The 13,720-nt window shown below is 37.8% G+C and overlaps 1 protein-coding gene across 1 annotated transcript; it reads left to right on the forward strand.

The window, feature by feature from the left end:
• The first annotated feature begins 2,477 nt into the window (after positions 1–2,477).
• LOC144642620 (protein boule-like) lies at positions 2,478–12,339 on the forward strand. The gene is made up of 11 exons (XM_078501641.1): positions 2,478–2,622; positions 2,955–3,026; positions 4,504–4,595; positions 4,904–4,958; positions 6,352–6,408; positions 6,506–6,542; positions 7,058–7,143; positions 8,302–8,358; positions 10,160–10,193; positions 10,615–10,667; positions 11,133–12,339. Exons 1-11 carry the CDS (start codon positions 2,620–2,622, stop codon positions 11,187–11,189), a joined length of 603 nt encoding a protein of 200 aa, XP_078357767.1. The 5' UTR covers positions 2,478–2,619; the 3' UTR covers positions 11,190–12,339.
• Positions 12,340–13,720: the final 1,381 nt, after the last annotated feature.

Genomic DNA, 13,720 nt, shown 5'->3' on the forward strand with positions numbered 1-13,720 from the left:
GTCTAACACTGCCAGGAGTCTTCACAGCTAGAAGATCTAATAAAGTGTCAACTTTATTATAGTTTGTCCACAGGTTTGTCCACAGGGGTAAGTACGCTGTGGTGAAATGCCCGGCAGTCCAAAAATTTTTTTCAGAATTTCAACTGAAAGATTCTTTTAAAATTCTTGGGAGTATTACATGTTTGTTTAGAAATGTCGAGCGATTCAAAAAATTATGTTGGTTTTCTAGTTGACTAAATATTCGAACTTGGGCATACTATAAAAATTTCAATTTTGGTTCTCGTCAACTCATGACAACTTTGGCTCACATCGGCTGTCTGAAATATTTGCCGAATTCCGACAGAAAGCCTCATTCAATTCTATTGAGAGTATTTTATATTTATAAGCAAGGGAGTTTAAAGAGAAAATTTCAAGCCTGGACAGAAAAGTGACGATTTGATTTATTGCAAAATAAACTGAGATCACTTAATATGTCGCTCCACGGGATTAGAACGACTGGTACCTAGAGCGCGCGCATCGCGCAAAAGATCCGCGAAAGTCGCGAATTGAACCGCCCAAACAGAAACAATGAAATGACCAATATATCTGTGATTTTGTCAGAACATTTCTCTTAATATGTATTTGAAACTACGCAATACACGCGAGACGGCTTCTCGCGCCTTTCGCGTTTTCCAAATGCGCGCCTAAAAATTACACAAAACGCAGGCTAGACGAGGCACTCAGGAATGGGCGGGGAAAAAATCGTGCGTGAGCCCACGAAAGAACGCGCGCGGCTGTAAAAGAATATTTTCGTGCAGTTGCTAAATTTTCACACGGTTCTTGGCGTTCCTTTGCTTGGGGTTATCGAAAAAAAGGAATTTTTCTTATCTGAAAATTTATTTTTGTTGTTTGATGAACAATCGAAAGTGATCGGGGAAGCAAAAACATTGTTAGCGAAGGAGTGGCTGCCTGCAGAAACTGAATTTAAAGTATCTGTTTCATGTCAAAAATTATCAGATTATCTTTATCCGATTATCCAGGCCGCGGACTGTAGATCGGAGGTGTTGCACGAAAAAGCCGCCACACTTTCAAGCCGACTTTAAACACAGCGCACTCACGTACAACGAAAACAGCCATTTTGATTCATTAGTTTTACAATCTTATCCGTTTTAAAAATATAAAGCGAAAGGTTTTCACGCCTTAATTGTTTATACAAACGAGCTGGATCGCATTTCGTCAAGCTCAAGGAATGAGGAAAATGCCAAAGTTTTCGTCACGTATCAACGATAAATAGACCTTTATTTTATTTGCATGTAACATTTAACGCGTCTCTTTACTCCTGTGTTTAGACGACAAGATTGTTAGATGTGAAACTTTTTTCACTTCAATGGAAGAAAAGATATTTTCGCGCCTTTTTACGCGTGAGAAAATAACTTTTGTGTCGGCATGTTTTTAATTAGGGGCCATTGTCAGCGTGCACTCATCCGTGATGAAAGCTTCTTCAAGTCGGCTTCATGAAATCCGTGAAAACTCTACTTTTCATCTCACATCACTTTTTATTCGAGATCTGTAACTAAACTTACATCGAAGTGTCCTTGAGGGGCGTTTAGGTTGTGGTTGTTATTTTAAATTCTGTTTACTAATTGCTCCTAATTTGTTAATGAAACGACTCCACCTCAAAAACATCCGAATTAAAAGAAGAATGCACTCTGACACCTCAGCGTGGGAAAATTACCAGCAAAAATGTATCAAGCGCAAAGTTTCATTTTGATAGATGGGAAAATAAAAGCTTTGTTTATAGTTCCTTAAATTTCAGCTGTGAAAATAACGAAGATTTGGAAAGATTAGGGTTAACTAGGGTTTATATAAATATTAAATGTCACTGTAATGTAATCATGCTTTAACAAGTTTTATATGCGCTATAAAAGCCACGCAGGTTAGATCTTTTTTCTCGGTTTTACACAGAAAAATTTAAGTAAAGCTCTTCTAATTTTTGCCTGAGCATAAAAACTTAAAGTTATTTGGTACTATCGCTAATTGTTGGAATTTTAAAGACGAAACAAAAAACCTCGTTCTTGACGATTTTAAAATAGCATCTCGATATTAAATTTACTTTTTATCAGTTATTCTGGTGTCAATGTTCTGGGTCGTGTTTTGGTCACAACTGACAAATAAGAGCGGCGGTCTTGTTTAATCTATCGAAGCTGTTATCTGGTGATAATTCGGAGTCTTGAAAGCAACAGGTTATTTCCATCAACACACCGTTTAATCAAATCAGTGATGCCTGGCAGAGATGCTTTTTCAAGCCACCCACTTTGAATTTTCACCAAAGACTTCCTGTTACAAACCGTCGCTTCTTTTATTTAAAGAACTTGGTATTCCAGAGCAATAAAAACAAATACGCATTTTATTTCACCATTGATTGTCCAATTTGCAAAGGTATTGTTTTTCTTTCGAAGAGTTGTTTGTTCCTTTGGGAGGAGTTGTCAGTTACAGGTTTTGTGTTGTGCATGAAATTGTCCCTAATTACAGCATAATTAGTGACACACGGGGTATAAAATAACCGTGACATCTGCGGTCGGTTCATTTCCCACGTGCTTTCAGAGAGAGAGGTTTAGATCGGAGCTCGAAGTTTACATCATGGTAAGCATGCAAGATTTATGTTACAATTTTTTTGCTCTAACATTTGTTACACCATTCTCAAATTCTGGGGTCTTTTCATGGGCTTTTTTAGCTTTTCAATGGCTTCTTTTCCGGTGACATTTCGCATCGAGATAGAACATCATTTGCGATCGGAACAAAATAATTGTAACCTGCAGTTTTCTGCCGATTGTGGCAATATTTTTATAGAACAAGCAACGATCAATAGTTAAGGTTGAATTCGAAACGTTTGCGAACATTTTATATGGCAGCGGAAAGATCTCTTGCAAATATGTCTAAAGTTTGGTTTTTAATCGATAACGCTTTAATTTCAGGAGAGCAGTTCAACGTATTTGTACGGAAAGCGCTACAGGAACCGTTTGTTTGTTGGAGGCCTCCCACTCAACGTAAGTTCTGTTTTATTATTTTTAATTTTAAGAATACTGTTATTCCAGGTTATAAGTTTAAATTGGTGTGAATAGCTTGTCGTTTGATTTGAGATCGTGATTGTTGAATGGAACTTTTACTCTAAGCTCATTACTTAAATCCAAAGGGGCACTCAAATGCCCCTTGTAAAGCAGTAATCCTTGAAGCTCATGTATAAATGTCGACAACTGTTTACAATGTTTGTTTAATTTCAAAACACGGCACGAAAATGTAGTGACATGCGAAGGGGTTTCCGTCTTCGAGACTTTGATCATCAGTTTATTTGTAACACAATTTTATGTTTGCAGTCGATCGAAAAAAAAAGTGGAAAACATTGAATGAGTTTATTTGCAAGTAACAGTGTGAAAAACATATATTACTGGGCTCTAAAATTTGATTTTCCTGTCGGTTTAAGGAAAGCGTGATGAATATTTCCCCAAGCAGTAATGATACCTCATTGTACTTGTGGTGAAGTGCCTTTTTCCTGATCTGTTTTTTGTTTGCTAACACTAACCAATCTTCTTTTTGTTTGATCGGCGATAAATATAGAGCTTAACTATGTGTGGAGTTAAGATGAGTCTGCTCTATACTGCAAAATTTTCAAGCAGTGTCAGAAATAGTGAAAAGCTCCGGCCACGCGCATTTTTTGTCCCAAATTACGATGTAATTAATTATGCAGTCAAGAAAGCGCGCGAATTCCACACTTCATTAATTATTCAAAATCTGTCGGTAGTCTGGGCCAAACAGGAAACTGGGGTTAATCATTCCCATATGTAGGGTTTTAAACTGAATTGAATATTAAATTTGCACTTGTTGGTCTACCGGAATCTGGTTGTTCCGTTTCGTATTTACATTGCATACCCCCTAAAAATTCCCCTTTCCCACTTTCAGGGCCTTTCTTTCCTTTGAGGTCTCACCTTTGGACCTGCTGCTGCATAAAAATTTTGACAATTTATAATTATATAGGAAGTCAATATTACAGCACAGCAGTGGCAGATCCACTTTGAAGTGCCGCGGGGCCCACTCCCCCCCCCCCCTTATTTTTTTCGGAAGTAGTGCATTTTATTTGAAGTTCGAATTTTCTTCGCAGAATTCAATATTCATAGTCTAGCGATATAGCAGGCCCCCCCCCCTTTCTGGTCTGGATCTGCCACTGCACAGTATACTGATTTTTGAAAGGAAGTTTATTCAATGTTGGTTTCTCCCAGTTAAAATACATTGTGTAGTTCCATAAGTTATCCAAACCTCTCCGGAAGGGATTTTTCCAAAGACACCCCACCCCTCTTGAAATTCCAATTAAGTTTCATACATTTCCTTAAAGTTTTTGGCCTTTTTGACCCCTTCTACAGCCAGGAATTTCCAATCCCTTCTGTGAGGGGAGTATGGATATTTACAGGAACCACACATTGTGGAAAATGATTGAAAACTTGATGTCTAAAATTTGTTGTCATTTTGCAGACAACAGCCGAAGAATTGGCGGGCTATTTCAGCCACTTCGGCCATGTCATCGAGGCCAAGATTATCTTTGATGAACAGCAAGTCCCAAAAGGGTAAGTCTTTATTTTTTTTGGTTTATATTCATTTTATAGATAGAAGGTGATTGCTGGACTCAGAAAAATAACAAAAAATGATAGGTCCCAATACTCATTTACGAGAAAACAATGATTTATCTCTCTTGCAAGCCACACCATATAGAAAAAGCTGCCATTTTCCTAATTTACGCACGCCAATCATGCATAAAATTATGCACAGTAAAGGATGCGCAGTGCAATACTGAGGAATTACCTTAATAGAGGTTTGACTATTTTTTAAGAGAACCTTTTCAAAAACCCAACCTTATTCTCTGTTCTCCTTACAGGTACGGATTTGTAACTTTCCAATCTGAAGGCGACGTTAGGAATGTCACAGAAATGGTAAGACTTCTCCCACCAATGGGGTAGGGATTTATTCCAGCCTGGAGTAAAATATATCTCAAGCTTGGGTAGTATCGAAAGAAGACCCCGAAAAGAAGACCTAAGACCTAAGACCCAACGACTAAGACCCAACGAAAACAACCGTAGAACAAGACCCATACGATAAGACCCGAAAAGACCCAACGAAACCGACGAAACAAGACCCGAACTAAGACCCGAGAAGACCGACAGCCACGAACAAGACCCAACGAAACTAAGACCCATACGAAAACTAAGACCCAACGAACTAAGACCCGGCCAAAACCAGCGTTACCAAGAGTTCTACATTCTGTATTATTATATAATAATAATAAAGAATAAAAAAGGAAGACACTACGAAGACAATGAGCGCTCCAAAACGAAATCGAAAATGAACGCACAGACACGAAACGGAAGAAAAGATGCTGTCCGAAAATCCACTGAAGCATCGGAGCAGTCACAAGACTGCTTTCGGGAGAGAAAGAAAATCATTTACCAGAAAGTGTGAAAAAGAGAGACCGACGAGATCCAAAGCGCCACGCGCACAATCCTGAGATGAAAGAGCACAAGGAAAGGACGACCCGCCACAGCCGCCCGCCCGCGGAAAAAAAAAGACTTAGCGGACCCAGAAAGAGAGAGAATGAGGGAACCAGAAAGGAGAAGGGAAAAAAGGACCGGGAAAAAGAGAGATCGCATCCCCCTGGTCTTTGGTCCCCCTTGTGGCCTAGGTCATTGGAGAGCTCCCGCACTCCCCCCCCGCCCTCCCGGCCTTTAGTTGTTTTTGCGCCCGATCGTCGCTCTCTCTTTTTCTTTTCGCTTGGTCTTTTTGCCGTCTTTTTCGTTTCGGTCTCTTTCGTTTCGCTTTCGTTGGTTTTTGTTCGTCGTTTTCGTCGGGTTCTTTTTTTTCGTCGTCTTTTTGGTTTCTCGTTGGTTTTTCGTATGGGTCTTGGTTTGGTCTTCGTTTTCGGGGTCTTCGTTTTCGATACTACCCTCAAGCTTGGCATAATGTTCTCTAGTTTTGTGCGACCCATAAGGGTCATCACTTTGAGTATTCATGTTCAACTCCAACCTAAAAACTAATATCCAAATTTTAATTTCACCTGGAATTTATGGGAGTAATTAGTTATGACTTTGGTTAATGTGGCTTAACTCTAGCCCTTAAGGAACCTTGTTTTAGAACTGTATCATAGATGTAAAGCCTAATTATGATAGCTGTCTTTGAGCATATTTATTACCATAGTTCGTAGCAAAGTGGCTTGTTGAACTCGCATTGGAGTCTGTGGCCCATGTTCAAATACATTACTGTGTAAAAATTTCTGTGAAATTGTCCTGGCTGGTCAATGTTAATTTTGTTTTGTTACTTTAATTTTTGCAGGGAACTCTGTTCCTAAGGAACAAAAAACTGAACCTCGGCCCAGCTGTTAAAAAACAGGTATGATAAACCAGTTCGAGTTTATTTTTATTCTTTTTACATTATTATAGCATTTATAGTTCTAGGTTTAATTAGTTTCATACAATTTTGATATCAGGTGCCGCAAGTGGTGGATAATCCTGAACTTGTTGTAGGTATGTAACACGAAGCACACTCAATGATGCAATAAAAAAATTTAAGTGGTACAGTTAAAATCAAAACCTGTTTGAAATTAGAAAGATGGTGGAAAATGTAAACTAGAAAACCTTTTCTCAAGATTTCATTTGCTTTGTAGGCTGGGACAATCATATCTTAAAATTTTGAAAAAAAAATACCCTCCCCCCCCCTAAGAAAAAAAAGTTTCCCAGATCTCAAATGAAAAAATCCTTCCAAAAATCTGTAGATCTCCATGTCATTACGTTAAGAAAAAGTAACAATGTGGTACATATTCTTGTATACACTAAATAAGACCTCAACCCCAACAATCTGCTCTTCCCAAAAACAAGCTCGCCCGAAATTTAAGCCCTGGGCTTACTTTTAAATTATATAACAATTTTATTAAAACGTTATTTTAGACACTTAGCACTTTTAATTTCCCCTCTTCAGCCTGGGGGGTTAGACTTTTGGGTTTTGATTTATTAATTTAATGTTTCATTTTACTCCTATACAGTGGCCAGCAATCAAATGAAGGGCGAGTATTATTATCCTGTCCCATATGCCGCCACACAGCATGTAACACATCCACCTGCAGTACAGGTACATTACCAAGCATTTGTTTTTCCATATTTTGATCTTTGGGATCAGAGACGGCAGAGTGTTTTGGAACATGGGGGGCTATAAGGCTGTCCAAAAAAATACTCGGCAGGATTTCATATTTCAGGAGCAACTTTTTTCTTACAAGCAACTTAATGTTACTGAGGCCTTGCCGGGTTGTGGTAAATTTTAAGAGCCCAACAAATAACCCCGGCTTTACTGAGCAGTTTCTAGACTGAAGATTTCCAAAGATTCTCTAATTGTTGTTCCATGGCCATACAAACATTGCCAATCATTTTCCCAACTTTTTTGAAGATAAATGAAGTTTCCTGAAGACTTCTGAAAGTTTTAAAGATGTTTGAACTTATGAGACGGAATATCTTGACAAACCACTTTTACGCTGCGCTCGCAATATTTTCAGCACCAAAACATGGGGGGGAGCTACTAACCCCCTGCTCTGCTGCCTATGGGGATGACTCTCTCATATGAAAGGGATGGGGATGCTCTTCAGAAAATTTAAAATGGACTCCTCAATGAGACTGGTCTGGAATTGGCTCAAGCTTTTTAACCCCTTAAAGATACCATCAGATCAGTCTCGACAGAATGAGAGTGTTTTTATTTCTTCTTGTGCATTCCTAAACAAGACATTGACGGCTAAACGTATTGCAGGTGTTCTGTCCTAACGCCCAAGTAGGACCAAAATCCTTAAGCTACACCCCGAAGTAAGATAATACAGCATCCCCGCCCCCATGTGGGATTCTCATTGTTTAGCTGATCATTGTAAGGTGCAACTGAGTAATGTATGTCTACAGTAAATATACAGAAGTTCACGCTATATAAATGTTAATTATTATTTCCCTCCTGGCTTTTCTTGTCAAGGGCCAAAAGGGTTGGAAAAAATTTACAGTCAACAATCTCTTAACGAACACCTGTAAGACGGACACCTGGTGTTGGTCCTGTCCCTGCCGTTTTTCAGTCATTTTACTGTAACTAAACTCCCTATAAGACAAACACCTCTCTAAGATGGACAGTTGGAACCGGTCCCGACGGTGCCCATGTTAGAGTCAGTAAGAAGGTGAAAGTTTCATTCTTGATTAGGTTTCTGTAAAAATAATTAATTTGAAAGTTGCTGATTCAAGTGGCTGCATTTATTAATTTCAGATTCCTACGTACTATGCACCTGCTCAGATGCCAACATTTTTCAATCCAGATCATCAGGTTAGGCTAAAATTTAGAATACAAACCTTGGTAATGATATTGTGCTCAAAAAGATTTTTACACCACAGATTTTATACAGTAAAACCCCAGTATCTCAAACTATGAACGGAAACGAAAAACAGTTCGAGTAAACAGGGTTTCAAGTTGTTGGGGTCATTTTGAAATTTAATTCGCAAGTAAATAATTGATAGTAAACTGATTTTTCAGCACTTCAGTATACAGTACAGTGCAAATTTAACTTATCTCGTCAGAAACTCTAACACAATGATAAGAGTGGAAAATGGCTGTCAATCAATGGTTTAATGGTTTGGAACTTTGGAACCGGAATTCGAGTTAAATCAGGGTAAATTTGACCCAAATGTTGATCAAAGGAAACAAATTTTAGTTCGAGTTAGCGGGTTTTTCAAATTAACCGAGTTCGAGTTAACCAAGCAAAAATGACTGAAAGTGCAGGGGTCAGTTCCAAGGGAAATGGAAGTTAGTTCCGAGTTAGCAGTGTGTTCGAGTTATCCGAGTTCGAGTTGCCAGGGTTCTACCGTATTGCCAAATAAGTATTTGGGCATCACTGGCTTTGTTTCAGAGATAAAGTGTGTTGGAAAATACTGTGACCTTAAAAACCTGGCTTCAAAAGTCATAATGATCATATTGTGTATCTTGAATTAAACAGCCTTGTGTGGACACCCACAGTAAGGATTAACTAAGCAAGTAAATTGAATTAAAGGTCAAATGAACAGAAATTTCAAAATGCCATTTTAACCAACCAAACGCTTAAACTATCCATTATTGAGTAAAATTAAGAAAAAATTGTACTTTCCGAGCCTTAAAGTGTGAATTACAGCACAAAATACGAATATTTCCGAAGGCTTAGAAAACGTTTTTGAATGACTGAATGAAAGGAATGGACGGTTTTGGTTTTGTTTTTGGCCCTATATATTTTGCTTTGGAATCTCGCAGCTTTCCGGACGCATTCTGCTTATTTATCGCTTTAAGAATTAGCTCCCGCTGAACATTCAAAGAAAGCGTTCAACCCCAAATAGAAAGACCAAAAATTAGCCGTCGTGGCTGACGTTGTCCAAAATACGCAGAATTTCAACATTTCACGTTGTTGTTCGGCAGAGAACGGCTTTGAAGTGTACCAAAATTCAAAACGCAAGTGCATAGTTAACGCGCGTGCAGAACAGCTTTGAAGTGTACCAAAATTCAAAACGCACGTGCAAAGTTAACGCGCGTGCAGAAAATTCTGCTCATTAACGTTAAATGCTAACGAGAAAGAACAATAGAGATTCCTGATTTGTTTTCATACCAGCCTGCATTCCACCTATGTCGCACATGATATGCAAAACGACAGCAAACAATACTTAATTTAAGCTATTTTTGTGCTTTATAGCTATTCTATTTAAAAAAATGAGCCTCTCTAAACAACAACCAACAATCGATCCACTGAAAAACGGCTGAACAGAACGCAATAACTGCTTGAAATGTCACTAAACACATTAATTTAGATTTTAAGATGCCGTTTGCGGAATCGGTCTGCGGTCGTCTTCAAAAACACCAATTATAACGTCACAAGTTCTTATTTCCGACAATTTAATTTTTCCGACAATTTTTCCGAGCACTCTACGATTATGACAGCCTAAGAAAAGCATTTTTCAACTTGCAATATCTCTGCGATGTAATGACCGATTGCTTTAAAACTTTTATATGTTTATTTGGCTCTTAATAAACACATGGGCAAAAAATAAAAAAAAAATCGAAATTTCTGTTCATTTGACCTTTAAATCATTTTTTTCTTACTGAACAGGTCCCTTTCATGCCATACATCGGACATTATCACGGTAAGTGGAATAAATTTTAAATTCATTTTGTGTGAAGTTGACTCAAACAATGGGGCTCACTGTTTGGAAAGCCCATTCCAAATTTCCAAGGAAAAAGCCCCGGGAACGAAGTTGGGTGGTTTGCTTCATTTTATTCCAGGTGTAAGTATATATGCCACTGAAATACTGTCAAATTCTGCAAACATTTTGATAAAATTCTGGTGTTCCGGGCCGGGGTTCCTGGTTTTAGTACATGCTTTTTGAAAGGCCTTTAAATTAGATAACGTTTCCCCTTATACTTTACTATACTTATGAAACTCATGAGAATCCCAATCCTTTTATTTGCCTCCATCTCAAAAATGGCCCCTATATAGTCTACCTTAGGAAGTGTCCCTCAGGGTTAATACATTAACTAAACACTTTGTTTCTGTTTGTGTTGTAGAAGAACATCCTAGCCCTCCAATGTGTCAAGTTCAACCAGTCTTACATCGACATGTAGGTGCTATTGTGGATAACAGACTTTAATCTTATCAAGACCAGCTATCACCGATAACATTAAAAATATATTATTAAGTAATCATAGTACAACAAAAAATATATAACTTTGGGAGCCACCCAATATATTTTTAACCTCCCATAAGAACACACCTTTCCGACGTCAGCTTTTTTTTTTGGTCCCAAAGGTGTCCACTTACTGGGACTTCTACTGTATTATACAATTTAAGATTAAAACATCAAAATTGTGCAACTCATGCTGGGCATTTTGAAAGTCGACACATCTTTCGGAAAAAAAGAAAAGAAAGCTATGAAAAAATTAAGCTTTTATATGTTAACCAAGAAAAGTGACAGGTCTGAGAGTTGTAACGGTTTATTGTTCCAAAACACAACTACCATTAATGGTTTTAGTTATATGGCAGAAACAATATTTGTTCGGTAATAAGGTATTTGTGTTGGTTTCAGGTCCACCCCAAAAAGAGAAGAGTACCACCACGTTTCAGGAGACCGAGAGAAAACTAGTTCTCCTGATTATTTATCTCATCATAAACTGGCAGTTTATATGTAACAACTGTATATATTTTTCTACTAATATCTGATAATAAGTCCTCTCTGTAAATCTCCTGGCATATGACAGGCAAGTTTTTGATCATTTTGAATAGCGCCCAGTTGTAAAGTTGGCTTCATGTATTGACCTACAGTTGAATCCCAGTAACTTGAACTCTCAATAACTCGAACCTTGTGCTGACTTCAACCTTTTTTGATTCCCCTCCAGGTAGTTTTTTTACTTATTTTACCCTCGGTGACTCAAACCCCCAATAATTCAAACCTTTTTTTCGATTTCCCTTGAATGTTCAAATTATCAGGATTCAACTGTATTTTCATTTAAATACAACCTTTATTTAGATGCTACCCCCTACCACTGCAAAAAAATTATACTCAACAAAAAGAGGTCCAGGACTTATTATTAGAATTTTATGATTGTATTAATCACACACCCATCTCTTTTTATGGCCACATTATTTAATTCTGCTAGCTGTTTTATGAGAAAAATCTGACTTGCATTTTATCCACATGAGTGTAACTCTTGAGTTCTCCAGTCCAATTGAGAATTTTGCAGCATTTCAACATCCAAAAGCTAGAAAAGAAAAAATTGATAAGCATGGTCTTGATAACAAAGTACTGCATCAGAGAGCACTTACATTTGAAATAACATCGAAACTTTTTTATATCTTTTAAGATTTTATTCTTATTTTGACTTGTACACTGGTAACACTAAGATGTAATTTTTTATTGATGTGTTAACATGTTGCCACAATTTTAAAGCTATTTATTTTTGTATTGGTATGTAATATAGTAATTTCAAAAAAGGGAAACTCACACCCTGTTCTTAATTTTGTGACTGAGTAATCTTTGATCAGACAGAACAAGTTCCACTGATGTAAAACCGATTTATGATGAAAAGGAACTATTTCGCTTTGGTTACAATACATAATAATAGTGTGTACGTATTTTAATTGATATTACCACCGTGTCTTCGCGACACGATCTCTCTTACTAGAATATTTGTGAAATAGACTCGTTGAAAATGAGCTTGTAGTTTGCACAACAGTGTAGCTTATTGGGTATTTTAGCGCAAATAATGAAATGAATAGAACGTTTTGATACCTTTACTTGTGTCTTGTGATGTCTGCTTGTTAATGACTATCTTTCCTTCTTCAAACACTGCAATTCTGAGCAAAAATTGGAACACTGAAAGTACTTTTTAACGCTTTTGACCAAAAACTTACTGATTTTCGCGCCACTGTTCGTTACCAGACCCCGCTGGGCTCAAAATACCTGAAACATTTACCGTATTTACTCGAATAAGCGCCGCATTTCGGACAAAAAAGTTATATAATAAGCGCCGCAGTCCTAATGCGGCGCTTATTCGATGAACTTCGTTGAACTAAATATTGTCAGTACAAATATTTAAAACAAGCTTGAACACTTCTTTTCATCAAGAGCGATGTTTTGCAGTTCAAAGTGATTTTTTTACCGCTTGCCCATTAGTTTTTCAATTCAACATTCTTACAATACATAGTTCTGTAAATGTTTTGAACGCCGCAAACTTTGCCAGGGCAGCTAGCGCCACTTCTGTTGACTAATACTGACAATCAAAAGACGCTCTTTACAATTACTGTAAAAGATAAGATTTTTTGTGGCGTCCAAATTTTAAATAAGCGCCGCCCTCGAATAAGCGCCCCACTTGAGGCGCGAAACATTTAATAAGCGCCGCGGCGCTTATTCTAGTAAATACGGTAGCCCAGACAAATGCCCGTATCAATCACACTTGATAAATGTTGGACGTGGGCATGTCGAAACAACGTCCCTACAATTCTGTACTGAAAATTCCAGTAGCTTTTTTAACCGTTGCACAGGAAAGGGGAAGAATTATTTTCGGATGGAAATTTTGCGCCTAAAATTGTTAGGGTTTATTTTAGCCAAATTTTAACCCTCGTACAGACGTTCTTAGGCCAAGTAAAAAAAAAAAACAGAAATGTTTCTCGTCCCCGTCCGCTTCGTTTTTTGGGGCCGCGTCTCTTTTATTATTGTTTATTATTGGAAAAGTTGGAACGAACAAAACCAACGGGCGTTACTTTTACTTTTCGCCTAGATCCCCTCAATTAAGTACAAAGAAAACTCTGTAAGACATTGCTTTCGTCTGCGTTTAAATACAAACTTAGATCAAAATTTTAAAGCCTCGGCACGCTTGGTCCGTACTGGACAATCAATACACGTGCACATAGGCGTACGGGCACCTTCGGACCTGGGGGGGGGCGGACACCTTGTTGCCCGAAGCAAAAATTGACTTTCTCAAAGTCCGCAAGCTATGGAAAAGGTGATTGCAATTAAATCAAACTGAGGGATCACGCAAAATTTGCGCGAAAAATTGACCATGATTATAGCAATTTGCGAGAGAAAACGAAAACAGATGAATGAGAAATTTGGACTTTTGAAGTACAAAATTCAGTATATTTTCAATACTTTTTTTCTATAGATGTAATTCGTTT

The sequence above is a fragment of the Oculina patagonica genome, chromosome 2, assembly GCF_052425735.1.
Source record: "Oculina patagonica isolate OP01 chromosome 2, crgOcupat, whole genome shotgun sequence".
NCBI classification, from domain to species: domain Eukaryota; kingdom Metazoa; phylum Cnidaria; class Anthozoa; order Scleractinia; family Oculinidae; genus Oculina; species Oculina patagonica.

What these genes read in the sequence shown, in the direction of transcription:
- LOC144642620 (XM_078501641.1), top strand. An exon ending in GCCCAGCTGTTAAAAAACAG is followed by an intron (nt 6,409 to 6,505) that starts GTATGATAAACC and finishes TTTTGATATCAG; the next exon opens with GTGCCGCAAGTGGTGGATAA. An exon ending in CACATCCACCTGCAGTACAG is followed by an intron (nt 7,144 to 8,301) that starts GTACATTACCAA and finishes TATTAATTTCAG; the next exon opens with ATTCCTACGTACTATGCACC.